This window comes from Sinohyriopsis cumingii, chromosome 13 (assembly GCF_028554795.1).
Source record: "Sinohyriopsis cumingii isolate HCF-2022 chromosome 13, ASM2855479v2, whole genome shotgun sequence".
In the NCBI taxonomy this organism is placed as follows: Eukaryota; Metazoa; Mollusca; class Bivalvia; order Unionida; family Unionidae; genus Sinohyriopsis; species Sinohyriopsis cumingii.
Genome location: NC_142973.1, coordinates 69921021 through 69942326, shown reverse-complemented (window position 1 = coordinate 69942326; position 21306 = coordinate 69921021). Strand labels below are relative to the sequence as shown.

At 37.3% G+C, this 21306-nt stretch overlaps 1 protein-coding gene across 1 annotated transcript in view; it reads right to left on the bottom strand.

Annotated features, from left to right (window-relative positions):
- Positions 1-15345, bottom strand: part of LOC149785795 (NSFL1 cofactor p47-like) — a 45368-nt gene extending 30023 nt beyond the window's left edge. The window contains exons 1-2 of the mRNA XM_089979717.1: positions 15140-15345; positions 2463-2623 (exon numbers count right to left, since the gene is read on the bottom strand). Coding sequence (XP_089835843.1) covers positions 2463-2623; positions 15140-15247 — 269 coding nt within the window. The 5' untranslated portion in view covers positions 15248-15345. The remainder of the gene's footprint in view (positions 1-2462; positions 2624-15139) is intronic.
- Between the last annotated feature and the right edge of the window lie 5961 nt (positions 15346-21306).

Sequence of the window (21306 nt, the reverse complement as noted above, 5' to 3'; positions counted from 1 at the left end):
GCTGTAACTTCAAATTTCGAAAAACACTATATTTTTTGCAAACACAATTATGCAAGTGTAATTTGAGCTTTTACATTGGTTTGAAACATACATAACAAACACTGAATATTTATCAAAGACCTCAGACACTTATCATACATGTTTGTCATACATTACTGTAGGCAAGGCAAATACACAATCTGTACTTATATTTCACGTTTACGTTTTGAACTGAAATTATTGTATACCGAAATTATTGTATTTGGGCATAAGCAGATGAAGTAATTTTTATCTCCATCTGAAGACAAAGCTGCCACACACACACACACACTCTCTCTCTCTCTGGGTTTATTGACATTTTTCAGCAAATGATAGGTTATACATGGCAGCCAGTATAAATGAAGAATGAACCACTGACCCATGGGAAACTGCTTGCAACCTTTCTCACATACCGAAGTTGGCTGAGCACAAGACTACTTATGCAAACAGAGGTCACATGTCAATGATCTTGAAAGACCAGTGCCTAAGACCTCTTGGGCATCTGGGATCAATGTGTGTGTATGTGTATGTGTGTGTGCACATGTGTGTGTGTGTGTGTGTGTGTGTGTGTGCATACACATATATACACACACAAGTAACACGATGAACAACAAAAGTTCAGTGATGAATAAATTTTCACAGAATAGCTCTTTCTTGAGAAAATGTCTGATCAAGTGAACGGAAAGCTTTGACATCTTTTGCAATTTAATGTGGCAAACATTTTCCCCAGACTTTTATCATCTCCTACATCTCACAATTTTTGCAATTTACAATACTGCTTGTACCATTCCATCCTGCTGCAATGGACAAGAAAATAAACATAAATGACAGAGATGCAATATAAATGTTGTAACTTATTTAAATATAAAGCATATGTGATAAAATGTAACAAAACGATGAACAGAAATAAGTTGCTGTTGTTCTTGTTGTGGACATAACACCATTTTCAGCACATAACAGGCCATACATGGTGGACAGTATATCTGGTGAAGGAAGAACCACCTACCCATGGGAAGCTAGTGACAAGTTTTCTCACATATAAAGGTTGGCCAAGCCAGAGACTGGACCCCATGCTGACATAGACAAGATGTCTATAAACACAAGTACTTTAGACCAATCGGCCAGCCAGGGTCCCAACAGAAATAAGTAATATATGTATACTACATACCAAATCCGATCATTTAACTACATCTGTAAAAGACAGGCAATTTTCTCAAGATCTTCTTACCAAGACACTTCCAGGAGAGAGGCAATGTCTTCAAGGATTTAAGGCCATAGATTATACAACTATTTATAACATAAAAGGTACTGATTTGATCTTAACCACATGCCATGAAAAGAGGACTGGATCACATCAAGATCAAAGAGCAATGCTTCCAAGTATGACTGCATTACCTACCTTCAGGGCTCAGGATATATGATAATACTGAATGATTTTTGTTGAAACATAGTAAATATTTAAAAATGATCAAGATTTTGTTGCAGGAAACGGATAATGGAGTTAAGGACACACTAAGGATGACTATGACAAAAATACCTTTACAAGTGGCTGGGCCTTAAATTGTGACAATGTCTTCATGCATTTTCAAACTGCTCATACTTTGTGGGGGTTTCCTGGTGTATGGTGATACCTGTTTTGCTGCGGGTATGAGTCCCTCCTTAATTAAGTCCCATTTAATGACACTGCTGAATCAGTGTAATAGGTTCTTGATGAAAACTGTGTGTAATCTCCCTCACTCCCACTATTTCATTACAACTCAAAGTTCTTGTACATGTTTACATGTACAGTGCTCATCATTTGAAAACAGACAGTTTCTATGTAAATCAAAACAAACTCGGTTAATGTGCTAACACAAATATTTTTAAAAAAATCAAACATTATAAACTTCAGCAATAAAGATAGCTTCCTGGTGAGAAGATTTTTTTTTAAAAGTGCATATGATATATATGCCATTTTACAAAATGTATTTATGGTTTAAAAGAACTGCTTGCAATCAAATAAATTTGACATCTGTTTTTGACAAGCTATGATGAAAAAGGTTGCAATCTATGTCAGACTTATTGCTTGCTTATGATTCTGGAAACTGATGTTCTGCCTGTAAAAAGTACATTATGTCATATGTTCCATGTAACAAACTTTGTATACATTGAGGATTACTTGCTATATATCAACTAATGCATTTCATTTTTCTACAGCTACATACATCAGATATAAAGAACTTTGTGTCAACAACAAATTTATCAATCAACCCAAAAAATATGTTTTCATTTAAATGGGCTTAATATAATGAACTCTAAAATAATTTGAGATGGAATGCAAAATTATTAGTCCGAGACCCAATATTTAAAGTCCTGAGTCCAGCTCTAGATGACATGAACCTACACTACAATCAACTTCATAGATTCATACAATGTGGATGACAATGTTTTTTTATTTTATTAACCTTGTATTTTTGCTGCTACTGCTGCCTCTACTGGACCCCTTTCCCTTCTCTCTGCTGGATGACTCCAGCACCTGAAGAGGGGGTTGTACAGGTGGTATATCTAGTGAGTCTTGATATTCATCATTGTCTCCGTCATCTTCATAAAATCCAGCCATGGCAAGCTGAAAATTTATTGAGCCTAACAATCAATGTGATATTTACATGTACATGTAATTGACTGTGATTTAAAAGTTAAGGTATTATCAATGCATCTTCCAAAACGCTGACAATATTGAAATCACTAGAAATTATGCCTTTTGATGCCCTGTCCTGTCTCAAAGTAGAAGCAAAAGCTTCCTAGTTTTGGTTCAGCATAAAGTGAAAGATTTTCTACATTTATGATTTTAATCACTTCTAAATTGATAGAAACTTGTCTTAAGTGACCCTTTTCAAACTTGTTTGTTTTGTGATAAACAAGGAAGAAAGAGAAATTCTCTCATTCTATAGTCAATTTTCCATAATCTAGTAAAACATTTGACCCAAGTAGTAAACTAAAAGAAATTGAATTTATTTTGGTAAAATACATTTCTTCCATAAATCATACCTGTTCATCTCACAAATATAACATTCCCACACAAAAAAGATGCTAGCCATGTCTTTTGGCTTGTTTTAGATGTCCTAAAAAGACGTCTTCTTGCCATGGTGGTCTATCCTAGGACAAGGTAGCCAGTTGTGTTGTTGATATATGTCCCACCTGGTAAAACAGCCCTTTGGGATGAAAGGTCTCTAAGGTGAAATCATAATGAATGTCAGCTCTGATGCATGCAAAGTCTATGCTAATGGTGACCTCCCTAACCTCATAAGCCAATATATTTGAGTCTTAATCTGATCCTGGGAGACTGCTCCAGTGGCTTAGTGATTAGAGCATCTGCCTTGGATGTGGGAGGCTGCAGATTCAAACCAAGGTGGAGTCATACCAAAGACTTTTAAAAATGGCCCTAACAGCTGACTCACTAGACACTCAACATTAACAGGTTAGTGTTAGGACTGGACAGCCCAACATCAGGATAATGTGACTGGGTGGGACACAATGCCCCAGTGCAAGACATCACTATACACTGCCACAATGCAGACATTGTAGCAATATGACACCAGGCTGACCAGTACTAACACTAACCTCTTAATGCTGAGCACATAGCGAGACAGCTGTAAGTACCATTTTTATTAGCTAGAATGAATAGAAAACTGGTTTTATATGAGAGGTGAGTCATGGAGACTCTAGGCAGTGGTGTGAATGTTGTCTTATTCAACCATGCCAGATCCCAAAGACAAAGGGCCAAATCTTTTGGTCAAAATGGATGTTGTCTTATTCAACAATGCCAGATCCCAAATATAAAGGTCCAAATCTTTTGGTCAAAATGAATTTTAAGTTTACCAAAAAAAAGATCAAAGAGGTCTTTGTTATTACCTAGATTTTCCCAATCAAGCTGGAATGTGTCTGATATTGTGAAATGGCAAATCATGATGGGAGCTAATTTGTTCTTGACAAGCCATAGGAAATCAGCTATCCATGATGCAGAGTTTTTTTAATGGGACAGACACGTTTCCACTCACACAATTGGTGGTTAAAACTCTAAACTGCCCCTAAAAAAGTTTCAAAGTGGTGGGCTTTCTTATCTAACCAATCATTTGTTCAGTACTGTAACTGATGGCTTGCTTGATGGTATCCAGGCATGCAGCTTCAGCATATCTGCATCTGGATGGAAAATTAGTATTTCCAGCTGTTTCAGAGAAGACAGGATTTTCCTGGTAATCTCTGCTGCTAAGTTCAATAGGTCATTGATCCTTGATGTTTCCCACTTGATAAGAGCAATCAGGTTTAGAGAGAACTCCAATTTTCTTGCTTTCTGCAAGTATCTGAAGATAAGCAGGTTTGGTGAAAATGCCATGTGCATCGAGACACTTTTCCTTGAGTATCCAGGCTTACATGGCTGGAACTGGAGAAAAGAGGGCCACATATTTTTACATTAAATCGCATCACAAACATGTCCACAAGTGGCTGACCACAATAGACTGGTGAATGGACAAACTGGTATGAAATAGATATTCCATCAGGACAGCTAGTCCACTAGAATATTTAACCTGTCTGAGAGGTTCAGGACTTTGATGTGAATATCAGGACAATGACATCACCAAGAAATAAGAAGTCAATAGGCAAAGGTCTATGGACTTGGTTCCCCTACCCTCTGCTTTTTGATTTAACTGGTATCAGACAAATTGTGAGACAGAATAAGAATGCCTTTTCCTGACAGCATCTCTTGCTCTGATTAAAACTTATTCACCAAGACCTTCATCTCCAGGAGACCGATGCATAAAGTGCATTCCTTAACGAGTAAAAATCCACTCAATTTGAAGAGCAGAGGCGGGCAACACAGCTAGTCATTCTGGCATCTGTACAGATCATATGGTACAGTGGTTGATCTTCAGAGAAACTGACAGAAGGTTCATCCATTTGCTCTGAGGATACCTTATACAGTGTGATAGCGTGCTCCATTATAACATGAATTCAGATATTACATCGTGGTGGCGTGGCTCCCAATATTTCATGTACTTGTCTCAGACATGACATTTTTTCTTTCTTAAAAGTATGAAAAGAAATGTGTAAAAAGTTGATTATCATTTGTGGCATGGCTCCTGCAGTTTCATATAGATGTATCTTTCTCAAACTCGATAAAAAAACGTACTTTTCCTTCTTAAAAGTATGAAAAATAATGTGTAAAATGTTTATTATCATTTTTAGGAAAGAGATCATTTATGAATTCTAATATAAGACGATCAAGGCATGGCTCCTGTATTTTTCTCGTACTTAAAAAAAATTGTTATTTCTTCTTAAATCTACAAAAAATATTGTTTAAAAAGTTTAGTTAGAGATTATGCTGACCTTCGCCAATGTTGCAAATTGTGATTTATATTCTTTAGTGCCAACAAAATATACCATCTGGCAATTTTTTTCCATGACATTATTGACTCTTTAAACTTGTATATACAACCTTGGGTTTGGAGTGAAGAAATTCTGAGGCATCATGAAAGGAGGCCACAAACTTGATTTAAAATGCACTGGAATTTATCTATTGTTAAATAAACAAATTCTTTGTTCATATTGACAAACTATCTTAACACTGAATTGTTATATCATAATCTGCTTAAACTGACATCTACACCACTCTGGTGGCCTAGTGGTTAGAGCGTCCACCTCGGATGCAGGAGGTCATGGGTTCGATCCTCTGCCAAGTCATATCAAAGACTTAAAAAAATGGTACTAACAGCTGCCCCACTTGGCGCTCAGCATTAAGAGGTTATTTTTATGACTGTTCGGCCTGGTTTCAGGATAATAATACTGGGTGGGACATCATGCTACATGTCTGTGACATGATGCCCCAGTGCTAGACATCACTATAAACTGCCACACTGCAGACATCATAGTGATATGACTGAAAAATTGTTAAAGCTATGTTAAAAATCCAAATCACACACACATTATCCTGATATCTGGCTTGAATCCGTAAGCTGTGATATCTTGGCATTTTCTTTTTAACATTTCTGGTAGTGGAGATCAACCAGACGAGGCACTATCTCATAATGGATCTTTTGGATAAAAGTGTCAGATTATTGGCCACTTGCTAGTAATTAATATAATTATTTTCACTGACCTCTGTATGTGCATGGTAAGTAAAATCCCTCTTCTTTTCATTCAAATAATTAAATCCTTCAGAACATTCAAATTTTCTGTAGCAATCCCTAACAGGACACCTGTGTATTCATCGCCTGTTGGCCTTTTTTTAAATAAAATTTTTGGTGCATACATGAAAGGCAGCATTACTCCCATACCTGAAATGTTACACCCCCCGCAAAAAAAATGGAGATCTACTTGTTGGTCTGCTTATGCAATTGGGACTAACTACAACATACCAACTTTTGAAGGCAGGAAAAGCAACTGCTACAATTGACCAAATGACAACAAATTCCTTTTGTTTCAAAATAGTTTTACTGAAACATCAAAGAAAACTGATTACCTCTGAAGCACCGATCTTTCAGTATAAATAATAAGCATGTAAATAAAACTCAGTCTGAATGTTCTACAATTATTTTAATTTGCCAACACAATAAGAAACACGTCTGTTTCATCCTCCAAAGATATCCATTATCAGTGACTTCAATAACACATGCACCTTTCATCAAAGAAAGCAGAGTATAATCTATAATATAAACAAAAAACTTTCATCAAAGGAAGTCAGCACCAAAGTTAAAGAAAAACAATGGAATCTGACAGCTTGGTGCATTTTTCAAAGTGACTGGAACACGTTTATTGCTCCATGAAAGTTTCATTTTGGCAGAGAGAAAAAGTATGCTTACTGTTGCTATCAACAGCAGCAATGCAAATTAAATTTCCAATCTTTTGAAACAATAGATATATGGCCTTTAAGTTAATTGAAGATGGGGTATCTTGGAAAGATGTTTTGTTAAACATTTTAATTTGTTCATTTTTTTCTTCTTACCGTTATCAATAGCCTCATCCCCAGGGTAGCCTTAGCAAGATGACTAGTTCATCTTCATTTAATCAAAAGCTTTTATCCCCCACCCACCCACCATATTTCAGGTAAATGTATCATTTTCTTCTGCTAATTGACTAGGTTAGTAATAACATGGTTTAGTCTATAACATGCTCAGGTTCAATGGACCCCAACTACCATGTTATTGCAGGGTAACACTGTATAATCCAAAATTCTTTATACTCAGTCTGACAGAAAAAGTCTGGCTGCAATGAAGGGTAGGATTGTGATCTGCAAGGGCCTTATTAATTGGAAGGGTTTGCAGCTGCACAAAGAAGACCAAAGTACAAAGGCACAGGCATTTTTACCAAGGACTCTTCAAGAGGATGAGGAAACCAATGTAGTGATCCACATTGGATGTTCCTCTAGGTGACAAACTCCAAACCAATGGGATTTTTGGAAACCATGTTCAAATGAATGAAGATCTGGTACTGAACAAGGTGATCCCAGAGTGGCCGAGTGGTCTAAGGCTCATTCCTTTGCAGATCTCTCACACATCTCACCTCTGTCTGTATGGGTTAAAGTCTCAGGCTCAGCCAATGTGGGTATGAAAGCATGCCTGCCAGTAGCTTTCCACGTGTTGGAGATTCTTCAACAGGTTTTCCAGGGTTCATTCTCCATCAAATATAGTGGCTGCCATGTATAGCCTGTCATGTGCTGAAAAATGGCATTAAAACCCACAACAGCAACAACTAAATGAGGTATAAATTGTCCTTGTCAACAAGGAATCCGAGCTAAGTACAAGCAAAACAATGGATTTTGTGTCCTGCTAAAGTGGAATGCTCACCCAGTACTTTTGACATGTAAGTTATCCCTTCTGAATGAAGATGGGGGCTGACCTTGCGGCATTCATACTAACTTGGTACCTTAAGTTGTTGTTGTTGTTGTTGTGGTGCTTAACACCATTTTCAGCACACAATAGGCTATACATGGCAGCCAGTATTAATGGTGGAGGAAGAACCCAGGAAAACCCCAGAAAGAACCACCGAAACACGAGAAGCTCCTGGCAAGCTTTCTCACATACCAACATTGGCTGAATCCAAGACTCGAACCCACACAGAGGTGAGATGGAAGTGATCCATAACAGAGAGTGCTTTATACCACTCTGTCATGCGGGGCCCCTGGTACCTTATGAGCTATAACCCTGAAAAGTCATAGAGTAACATCATGGAGCAGTTGTGTTGGGTCACAGGTTCACTTCCAGAACATTCTAAGCTTGAAAATAAGGCTAGACCTTGAACTTAAATATCAGTAAACAACTTATAATTATTTATAACTTACAAACAAGACAAAAAATGAATAGTCTGGTAGGTCAAACCTATAACCTCAACTATGGACAAAGGTCAAGTACACAATACAAATTAAATATGTATAACACTGAAAATACGCTCATAAACATCTTTAGTCAAACGCATTTAATTATACAAGTAAAGCTGAAGGTAAGTTAAATGTAAATTTCCTTGTCTTAAATCAAAATTGTTAAATCAAATATTTAAAGAGTAATGTATGGTCTGTTTTTGATCCATTGTGATAATACAAATCATGGCTTAAACAAATGCAATGCTATCTCACATATCAAGGAAGCTGCATTGAGGTAATAATATTTCTACAGGTGTTAACAAACTGAAATATATCATGTTTTATGCTCTTTTTTATGGAAATAAATATGTCCTTTGAGATTTATTGCACCAGATTAATTTATCAAAAGTCCAAGAGAAGTCTTTGATGAGCATATAATTTACCTGTATCATCACGGAAATGCAGGTAGCATTTTACCTGGACTAACCAGTAACATAATTTCTCCAAAACTGGATCCAAAGAAGCAAGAATTTTTCAATTTTAGACCAATAGTTAAATGTCAAAAATCATAACTTCTATCAATATATGAAGGCTATAAGAAGCCTTTTTTTAATACGACATCAGTCCATGCACTTTTGTGCTCACTAGGGAATGTCGCTCGCTTTAGGTGTGCATTCACATTTGTAAACTTGCTATTTCTGAAAATACAGTTTCTTTAAAATATCTGAAAATATTCAAGAGGTGTTCTATCCAATACTTGTGTTGTGCCTATGTATTTGAAAAAATGTGTCTATATTATGATCCAACTGAGATTTAGTCCATTGATGAAATTAAGGTGTGGTACACATCAGCTTGTTCAAAGCCTTTAAACTACTCACTGTCATCACTAATACCACCAATAATCATCCATTCTTTTTGTAAATGTTCCCTCTTTTCTTCATGTATATTTACAATATCAAAATTCTCATACTTTCAATTGTTTCCTCTCCAGACAACTGCATCTCGTCATCAAACAAGTCCATATTAGATGTACTTAGGTGACTTCAAAGATTTTGAACATTTATAGACTGGAAAATACATATTTCTTGTCAACAAACAAAAATAAAGTCTCAATGTATCCAAATGGTATGCAAATGTATTACACTACAAATCAATTACTAATCAAGTGCCCCCAACACTGACCAATCAGAGAATATATCATCAAAATGTGACATGTATGTGAAACCAGTATACCAGCCTGCAGTGTTGAGCAGGAGTTATTGTTCCTGGACCAGTTTACCAGTCTGCAGTGTTCAAAGGGTTAATACAGAAGGACTTTGCCTAAAAGATGTAATTTTTAATGGTGCAATCAAATATATGGGGATGGAAAGAAATGAAGTATTTCATTTATTTACATTCAAAGACAAATGGGTTTGATAATAAATCATAGTGTAAGTTAGGGAAATAAAGAATACTATGTAAATATATGTACTTGTTGTGTAGTTTTATGACATTGATATTTTTTCCCTCATTTTTTTAATGATAAATGCTTTTCTAAAAACATTTTGTGAAGCTAACGCATGCTTACCCTGAAGCTATCAAAATGTTCTGGGGGGAACAATGTGCTAATGTTTTGATTCAGGAAATCAATGGTGGAAAATTAGTCTTTTTCTTGATGTCTACACATGAATTCCAAATCAGATTTTCATTGATGGCAACTCTCATATACTTATCACTATTATCCGTACCTACAAATAAGACTGTGAATGGTATAGCCATGTTTTAAGGGGCTCCTGTGGTTGGTGATGACAAGTACCTTACAACTGTCTGAATTTAAATTCATCTGCAATAGGTTTCCCCAAAGTTTGTGGTAGCCAAGGTCCTTCTGGGCAAACAAACAACCTTTCAGTTGATTTAATTTTCCTACATAAGAGACAGTAGTTAGCAAATAGGTAGGCCTGGGATTGGACATAGTCTCTAAAGTCAACCATGAACACCAATATATGTTAACAAATAATCATTATTTATTGACTCTGTACAGAATATCCGAACAAAAACAAAATTACTGCATATAATTTTGAAACCATTAAGAATCATGCAGTAAAATATCTGATTCTGTGTGGAAATGTATTCAGGTCCCCTACACACAGGAAGTATATTTGTGGAAATTCATTCAGGTCCCCTCACTCAGAAAGTATATTTGTGGAAATTCATTCAGGTCCCCTACACTCAGGACGTATATTTGTGGAAATTCATTCAGGTCCCCTACACTCAGGAAGTACATTTGTGCAAGTAGGTATGCCATGTTTGCTGGAATCTCAGTACTGTAGTGACTATATTGTGCCAAAAAATGGAAAATTGAGTGTGTGATTTGAATTTTTAACATAGCTTTAACAATTTTTCAGTCATATCACTATGATGTCTGCAGTGTGGCAGTTTATAGTGATGTATGCCACGAGGGCATCATGCCACAGGCATATAGTATCATGTCCAACCCAGTCACATTATCCTGACACCAGCCAAACCAGGTTAGTAAATAAGGCAGCTGTTAGTACCATTGTTATAAGTCTTTTGTATGACTTGACTCCCAAATCCGAACTGGATGCTCTAATCACTTAGACCACTGGAGCAAAATTAAAAAAAGTAAAATGAATTGCACAAAAAATGTAGGAAGGTAATCCTTTCCAAATAAATATAAACATGAAGAGCATCAAGAGCAAATATAAAAGGTAAAGATTTTGAAATTCTGCAAAATGTATATAAAAATAAATGATGATGATAACATATAAGATTCTTAAACATATTCAGGGAATAAAACTGGGATGGTCCAAAGTTGTGATTCTTTTGTTACTTTGTGAGATCATGGAAATGTTACAACAAAATAAGTGGTGAGGGGGACCAGGAACTACTTGTGACACACAAATGTATTTGGCCATGCGTTTACACACTAAATGGTAAAATGTAAATGGGTGTGCAGCCAGATCAATAAGTAGTTCTCTATTTTTTTTCTTCTGACATAAACGGTGGTGGAGACAAACTGTGACGAGGCATAAATTGTGCTGCAGCATCAGAAATTTAAATTGCTGACACATGCATGGAAGGCAACAGCACCCCATGGTAAGAGTAACGCTTACAAAGCATCTAGACAGTGGGGATTATATCACTAGGAACTAATTCTTGGAGCAAACTAGGCCAACAAGGAGATCTTTTTTTCTTCTTCTGACATTAGTGTTAACAGAGACCAATGAAGCCGGACACAATTTGGAATGAAGCTTTCACCCACTGATAAGTTCGGACTATTGGCCGCTTGCTAGTAATTATTTAATTTATTTTCATTGTATGCGGATGGTAAGTAAAATCACTCTTCTTTTAACAAAATGCATTAAATCCTTCAGAACACTCACTTTTAGTATTTATCCCTGTCAGAACAGAACTGCTATGTATCAATCGGTTACTAACCTCGTTTTAAAATTGCTGATGCATGCATGGAAAGCAGCATCACTCCATGGTAAAAGTAATACAGAGTTCCTAGTGATATAGTCCTCGCTAGACAGTCTCCATGAATTACTCTGTCACTATCAAACAAACGTATTTTCGTGTTCCATTGACACACATTTCATTTGACTGAAATATGATGGAAGCCAGGAATGATAAAATCAGATAATGTTGAAATATGCTTAAATAATGAAACAAATGAAAGAAAAATACTGATATTCAAGAAAGTGTTTAAATTCCTTCATTTTGTTCAACATACTTATGTACCTTTTAACCAATTTTGGAATTCCCAACTTCCATTACATTCCAAACCATTAAAATGTTGGTCAACAGAACTTGGAAACACATCAATTTGTTTGTATGAGAATTAGAATTTATTACATAGAAAAAGGCATAAAAGTCCAACTAAATCTACATGACTTTAATTTGTGGAAAAACGTCGATATATGCTGCAAAGTGAGATATTCCTAAAATTTGGCCTCTCATTCCAATGTAGGTCGACACTGGAACACACTACACAAGGACGTTATTTAGGTAGCAAGCAGTAGATGAATTCATGTACCTGGGCAGCAAGGTCGCTACGGATGGAGATTGCACAAGGGAAGTCACCACAAGAATCAGCAAGGCCAACCAGGCCTTCGCAATGCTGAAACCCATCTAGAGGACAACAAACCTCAGCACCCACATGAAGATCCATATCTTCAAGAGCAACGTGCTGAGCGTCCTTTTGTACGGGTCAGAGTGTTGGAAGACCACTGCTAACATAGAACGCAAGCTCGAAGTCTTCCAGACCAAGTGCCTGCGACGGATCATGAGGATCTTCTGACCAAACATGATCTCGAACGAGGAACTCCGGCACAGAGCGGGCACAAGCACCATTGCTGAGACCATTGCAACTCATCGATGGAGAAGGTTCGGCCACGTCTGCAGAATGCCCCCTGACTCACTACCAAGGGTGGCACTGAGATGGACTCCACAGGGTGAATGGAACTGTGGCAGACCCAAAGAGACCTGGCGCCGAACCGTGGAGCAAGAACTCAAGATCAGAGGCTTCACCCTGCAGACTACCCCCATAACAGCAGCTGACAGACCAAAATGGTGCTCCCTTGCTGTCACCTCAAGTACCAGACGGTGCAGAGAGGATTGATTGATTGATTGATTACCTATTCGACTCCATACACATAGGCCTACCTGTTAATTGTTAAGCAGTGTAGTGTATGTTACGTTTAATAGCGATTTTAACCATTTTACTTTTTTCTTCCACATCTATTATGTATGGAAAAATTTAAGAGTAAAGTCCGATCGTTATAGGTGTGTAATTATTTTTCCCGGAAGAGTTTTTTATGTGCTTTAAAATCTTGAGAGAACTTGTTCACTATCAAGTCAGTGAAACCGCGTGACCAACCGTAGCTGCCATTTCTCATACTCGAAATTTACAAGTTCTTTGTCTGCGTCTACATCACTAAGTCATCTGAATTTGATAATTTATAAAAACTAATTGCTACCTACATCAATATCAGAGCCTTTACCTAAGTTATTGAAGCTTTCATAGTTGTGATTCTAATCGTGAAAAGTACTGAACAAAATCTGCGACCTCCATTTTGGAGAGTGGAGAATATAAACCAGTTACTTTAAATAGCAGATTTCAACCAAAGCATAAACAGCGACCACATGATCTGATGTAATGGTCATTCACAGCAATGAATGAGGTATCTAACTGGGGGTTTCCCCAAAGGTGGAACTACGAAAACACACTAACAATGGCAGATGTTTACAGCAGGCGTCAAAAGGCGTGTCCATGCGAATGGAGTAGAGGCGTCAAAAGGCACTTCCATGTGAATGGAGTAAAGGCATCTAAAGGCGCTTCCATGTGAATGGAGTAGAGACGTGCAAAGGCGCTTGCATGAGGTAAAGGGTTAAGGTGAAATATTATTCTTTAATGAAACGAATAAAAATATATTATACCTATTGGAACTGTAAGTAACATTTTGTTTCATTCAAGAAACATATCCCCCCATCAACCTACCTGAACATACTTTGGCATAATACCTCAACTACCATCGCATTTCAACAAATTCAAATGTATGTCAATAGAACATGAAAATGTATCCATTTGCTAGTGTCAGATTTTAATTTAACCAGGATAAAAACAGAGCAGGAAGTATATTAACTGCTTATCAATTTGTGGAAGAGTGTTGATATTGTCTGCCAAGTGTGAGATATTCCTGAAACTTTGATTACTTGTTCCGGTGTCAACCGACATCGGAACACGCTATACAAGCCTGTTATTTGGGTAGCAAGGCATAGCACTACAAAAAATAACATGTGCTAAGTCTAGTCCTACAATGTAAGACATAGCACATGTTGTTTTTGTTTTAGTGCTATGTCTTACTATCCAAATAACGGCTTTGTATAGCCTGTTCCAATGTTGGTTGACATCAGAATGAGTAGCCAAACTTTCAAGAAAATCTCATACATTTGGCCGCTTATATCGATACTCTTCCACTAATTTATGTGCAATTAATATGCTTACTATGCTGTCTTTATCCTGGTGGAATGAAAATATGACACTAGCAAATGGACGCATTTTCAAATTCCATTGACATACATTTGAATCTGTTGCAATGTGACGGTAGTTGAGGTATGCTGAAATAATTTTAAGTGGGTTCATGTGGTGGATATGTTTCTTGAATGAAATGAAACATTGCTTACAGTTCCAACAGGCATGATATATTTTTTATTCGTTTCATTAAAGATTAGTATTTCAACTTATCCCAATTTGGCATTTTTGGCTTTCATCGCTTTTACAGCCAAATGAAATGTAGGCCAATGAAACTTGAAAATAGGTCCATTTCTTTTGTGAAAATTTGAATTTATTAGAGAAAAGACATCAGGGTAAGTAAAGTCTGGCAAAAACATTATAACTTTACATTGTAGAAAAGCGTCGTTATTGGTTGCCAGTTGTGTGTGATATTCCTGAAAATTTTAATTTCGTTACACTGTTAGTCGACATCAAAACACGCTACACAGCGCCGTTAGTTAGGTTCTAAGACCCATCACCCCCCAGAACAAAAATATCGGGTGATGTGTCTTACGTTTTAGGGCTACTGTAGTGCTAAGTCTTACAGTCTACGTGTGCGTAGTAGAACGCTATAAAGTTCTAGAATGCTATCACCCTACCTCTCTCGCGCGCGCGCGAGCGTGTAAACCGAATTCTAGAGATTCAGTTGCAGAGACATATGCATATAATAGAACTGTGCGTATGTTTAACTAAAAATAACTGATTTTGTGAATACAAAAGGAAAATGACCCTACATCAAGTTTCCATCCCGCCGATTCTAGATAAAACTTTGCTCTGTCCTCATCAACTCCCGTTATTCCCATAAAATTTTCTATCAACTCTTGTTTAGATCTATCTGCCATGTTTCAATTTTTTTTATATAGTCTCTGCTTTTGAGCGCAAATTAAAAACGATTTACAAAATAATGCGTTTCAAAATATCTGCGACACCTTTTCCGTGAAGAGCTTTAACGAATTTGCCTAAAACCATCTTATCATCTGAAAGAAGACACAGACACGGAATCTAATAAATTCATTTCTTCCATCAGACAGAATGAAACCAAGAAGAAAGTAATCAGTACATAATATAAGGAGTAAACGAAACTGCATAAAAAGACAAAGAATAAGATTAAGTTTTAGAATTTTATATTGACATTTTTTTATTCAAGTACTAAGATATTTTATTCGTTGATAATTCATATAATACATATTCACAACAATATAAAATGATAACTATTGTTGAGCAAAATTTGCCAGTGGCATTCAAACATGTACATGCCGCCAAACAGTAGGATGACAAAAGAAAAAAATTACAAATTACGGCTTAAAATAACTAACTAACTAGTCCGGAAAATATTCGCCAGTCTCATACGGATCCGTAGACGCGATAAAACATTAAATAATGCACCTTCTCATGCCATAAATACATAATGCGTTCGAATCTGACAAAATGATAACAGACTTCTGTATTTCAAATAATGAAATAATAAAACTTATCCGACATGTATGTTTCGATCTTCGTTTGACACAGTCGATTTGACACCTATGATGAGCATAAAATAATGTCTGTATCTCCAATCAAATTATCGTGATATTGAATTAATTAAAAAGGCACTTCTGTTTGAAAAACCAGAGTTGCCCCCTCCAACATCCACCTCTCATCTGAAACAGTGACGTTGTAAGTCAGAACGGTCTAAATTAATTCAACAACGAGAACTAAAAATAATCGATTTTTAATCATGCTATAAGCAAAAATACTTTTCTTGGGCAACATATAAAAAGGTGTGATTTATAATCTGCAAGTACTAGCTTACTTGTTGCTTTATATATGCAATTAGTAAATATAAACTGAACCTTCTGTTAGCATAACTTGTTTGTTGATCACACTTTCTCCAAACGTAATTATTTCAGTTTGTTTTAGATCCACTACTAAACAATTGTTTTAACACGTAACATTTTCTTGCATAGGGCTTTTCGGAGTCAAAGTCTGCAATACCGTAAAGACATTTAATGTCTTAATGCTCGTAAATGATGGGTACTTGCACTTGTCCCTCTTGCTAGACCCATCAAAACTTGTCAGTTCTGTTTAACGTTATAATCGCGTATTTGTTTTAAATTATTGCCACCACTAATTTGCTTTCTTGAGTAATGAGTAGCACAACTGCTGTACATTGAAACAAAAAACAGAACCAATATCAGTGAGTAGATCTAGACAACCACGAAAGTCTCCATGGTGCATATTTTGATCATCCTCTAGCGCAAGAAAAAGTGTGTGCACAAAAGGAGTGGTTTAGTGAAAGAGATTATTTACAGACATGATGGCAAATATGCTGAAGTTTTAGACAATGGTAAAGACAGACTTTATTGGCAAAGGAAGGGAGAAAGCTGAAAGTTGCTTCATCGTGTCTCTGCTGTTTAAAATACGTTCGGAGTAGGTGCGCTGGTTGATTCTACACCTTCTCCACCACAAAAAAAGGGTTGACCAAGCCAGTGCGTAAAGGATATCAGTGATTATTTTGGCTAATGGATTTAAGGTGCCAGGCAGTAATCATAGACGGAATAGTATCATTTATGCTGCGTATTGCCTGTAGCTGATTAGGGTTGTGCAGTGAAATGATTACCCCATTAACAAATCCCCTAAATGGCTCATTTCATATAGAAACCGCAATACCCGCCACTTTCATCTAAAAACTGTTATCGTAATTTTAGTTACATGCATATTTGCTATCATATTTCCGAGTAATTTGGAAACTATAAAACTGAAGCTGGCGCTTTGTCATGTACACCTGAAATAACAATTCTTGGTGGACACTACAAACTAACAATATTGGACAAATTCAATTAATTGATGTACAGATAGAGCGTGAAGGCAGGACGGACGTAGTTTCCTGTATAAAGTCCTTACTTTGTTGCGATCTGGCCATCGTCAAACCTGATTACTCGCGCATCCACTATAGTGTGCTCGTTTTCAACACGTCCTAACGATAGTCCTAGCTGGACCTGAAATTAACGCCTTAGCTACGCCGAAATACTATTAGAGATAATAAGCGTAATAAGTTTAATGTAAATAACAATATTACAAACTAGACAAATAACAGATAATAACCAATCATGTTGTCATAGGATAATCGCTTCAATAGCGGGGCAAAGTATGGTAGCCATACCAATCGGATGATGATAAAAGAGAACAAATCAGGCAGATGTTTATGTACAAGACGGCATTTCAATTCAGGTTTTCTGATATATTTTATAAATGCACACCTCTTTTTCCTGTAAATTTGGAGGAGGAGGCTCGCAAATGATTTGTCAGTAGTACAAGCAGCGCCATAAACCTTTGAAAAAGTAAAATAATCTCTGTTGCTTGGTATGCAACAATTGGGTGTAGTGTTTGTGTGATCGACTATCTAGCTAAACTACCTCCAACAGAAATACGCGCACTGCAAGTTTTATCACATGAAGCTATATGGAGTTTGAATGTGTGCTGTATGAATTCACGGGGTCCACAAAACATCCCAGAGTTCCAGCAATTGTTAATGCTGTGGAGGAATGTCAACAGCAAAAAACTTCCATCATAAAAGACTTGATGATGGAATTACAGCAGCAGAGGGGGCGAATCGGACATTTTGTCCAATCGTCATTTGGCTTAATTAATACCTTCTGCACTCAGCGGATCCAGCGTCGTCAGCGCCCGGTAAAAAAAAAAACGACGTCGTCGTCGGGGGGTAAATCGAACGTCATTTAGTTTAATATACTTTCTGCACTCAGCGATCCCAGCGTTGTCAGCGTCGGGTAAAAAAGCGCGACGACCGCGTCGATGTCATCGCCCTCTCTGCTGCTAAGTGGCTATTTACAATGATCTTACAAACAGAGTGATCACTAACTCCTCCTCTTGTAGATCAATCAGGTTATTTGACTGATCGGTAAGTCTGAAATTAATTCTTGTTAAAAACCGATTATGGCATCGCATATAGACTGGATTAATCGGACTCTCAACGATTAAGAATCCGGGAGGGGCTGTTGGTGAAAATGAATAAAGGATATACCCCTGTTGAGCCTGATTTGATTGCTTGGTATCCACGTGGTAACTCCCTTCGATAACATCACACACTAGATTGATTGCTATCACCGATGCAATATTTACGTTGTACGGGGCAATATGCCTACCACCCTCTCCGTTATCGTGTCTGAGGATAGTTGATGGACCGAGAGAATCATTAAGAAATTTTTTTAGTTCTGGCGCATTGTATCCTGGAAACTTGAAATCGGGTAAATCGGCTTCTATGATATTATACTGGGTTAGAAATTTTTGTTTATTACCATCGCTGTTAGCGGATATTGTTTTAACGATTCGCTCATTCATATATTCCATGTCTGATATGAGTTGATTTAACACCTCAACGTGTTTTCGTGCTTTTGTTTTCCGTAGCTGTTCTAGTTGTGATTGGCAAATATAATTAATCTCGGTAAAAGCACCAATGATATTATTTAAATTAACTGTGACCACGGCGGACGATTCAGGAGTTTCCTTATACGGAAAATACCATTGCATGGTATTCCTGTTTTGAAATATAAACCTACTGGGTAATAACGTGTTTTTTATAATAGACAAATCATCTCGATACCCGGGATTAATCTCGTGATACGATTGCGCACTCGTGTGCAAGTCCGCGAGGATTTCATGAGGTGGATTCTTGGGCCAACCTAGTATGGTTCTTATTGAACTGTTATAAATATCAACCATATACCCCGGTGTGCTTATTTCAATCGTCGACGATAACGTCGGTTCATGAACCGTAATAGCTATTTTTGATTCTTTTTCTGTGATCGATTTTATCCTGCGTTGAAATTCTTTATTGATTTGTTCTACTTGGTATGACCCAGTTGGTATTGTAACCTCCTTCCAGTCTGGGGTCCCATCGGGTTTATTTGTCCATGCAAAAACCAGCGAGTTATTAGGTTGTTGTCCGTTAAATGCGTCCGCTCGGATATTGGGCCAACTGTGATATACTCGCAATTTTGCCAGCGCTATTTCCTTCACTGGAACCGATGATGGGAAGTTCACACTGAATTCGGGTTTCGTTGACGTTATCGATATCATACTTGTTTGTACCGGAGTGGTATTCTCCGCGATCCGTTGAAGTAATTGAAACCCTTCGGGGTTCAGCGACATTATTATTATTCGCTGTTTCTAGTGTTCAATTTCAACACCGAATATTAACAACCTGCTTGTTTTCGGGAGAGTGTTTTAAGCCCATTGAAGTGGTTTCAGCGACGTGGTTTTCAGCTTCCAGTTGGAAATCCTCGATTTTTGACATCGCGGAGTCATACAACTGGACCATCGTGGAGAATTCAACATCGGATATAAACGAATTATCTATCGCCAACGAGATCAACCCGGATAATTTCGAGTACGCGTCGGATACTATTTGATGTTTTACTGTATACTGGTTGAGTTTTTTCTGAGAACACGATGATATCTTTCTAGTGATTGCGTTGGCGACTCCAGCAATTGTTGTCGCCGCGGAGATAGCGATTGGAACAGCGATCGGGGCCATCATGGTCACCGTGGATAAAATAACACCGGTACCGGCTACTATACCGGACACCGAGTACACGGCCGCGTCGATGGCGGTTATTTTTCGACGGTATTTTTTTATTTTTATACGGTATTGTTCGGAAAGCGTTTTGAAATTCGCGGAGAATTCTTTTACGGTATCGAATCGATATTGATGTGACGTCGGTGATACCTCTGATTCAATTACCTTGGTGGTCATTTTATTTTAAAAGAGCTAGTGTTTTTAATTACTTAGATCCACTACAAATTCCACATACCATGTGATGTTTGCCCTAACTAAATTTCTATCAACGGCTCTAATTGTAAACGGTTCAGTTGCGTCCTTGTCTATAATTGTTGATATTGTATTGTTAAACCCGGATGAACTCGACGATGATATATTAAACTGCATCATTGAAACCAGTGTCAATCGATAAATGCCTTTAATAGTTGCGGTAATATTTACTATATTCTGTGTAGAAGATGTCCAAGTGAATGATCCATGCCGAATTGTGTATACCGTGTTGATGGCGTTCTCATGAGGGACTTTTATTCTTGTCATTCCCGGTAGTTTGTCTTTAATCGCTGCAACATCAGTTTTGATCGTTCTTATTTCCACTTCATGCTCGTCTATATTATTCCTGTGCGCTGCAACCTTAGTAATGAGTATATTTATTTCCCGTTCATGCACGTTTGCATCCCTTCTGTTCGTTGCAACATCAGTTTTGATTATTCTTATATCCTGTGTATGCGCGTCTATATTCCCTTTGTTCGCTGCAATATTAGTTTTGATTATTCTTATATCCAGTGTATGCGAGTCTATATTCACTTTGTTTACTGCAACATCAGTTTTGATCGTTCTTATATCCCCTGTATGCGCGTCTATATTCCCTTTGTTCGCTGCAACATCAGTTTTGATTGTTCTTATTTCCTGTCCATACGCAGTGATGTCGTTTATAGTTGTTGTAATTTCATCCAGCTTGGTATTTTTTTTGCCAAAGAATTTATCAAAGTTGTAATCGATCCTATTAACATTTTTTCGTAACGTGTAAAATTGGCCCGACAGCGTTGTAAACTCCGAAATAGTACTTTTTATCCCCGCAAGATTTGGTTCGGTTACCGTCGGGGTCCCAAAAAAACTAGCGGTAATGAGTTGCATACCTGTGACAGACTTTTCCACCTCGGCGAATTTATTCACCTGCGCGTCAAGTTCGGTCACCAATCTATCTAACCTTATAAAACCGTCTTGGATTAATGTTACCCTATCCGTTATCGTCGATAGATGTTCACCCGGTTTGAGTCGTCCGTCGCTAGTATACAACGCGATAGTGTTCTCGGCGGCATCACGCTGTCGTATTAAAACATCGTC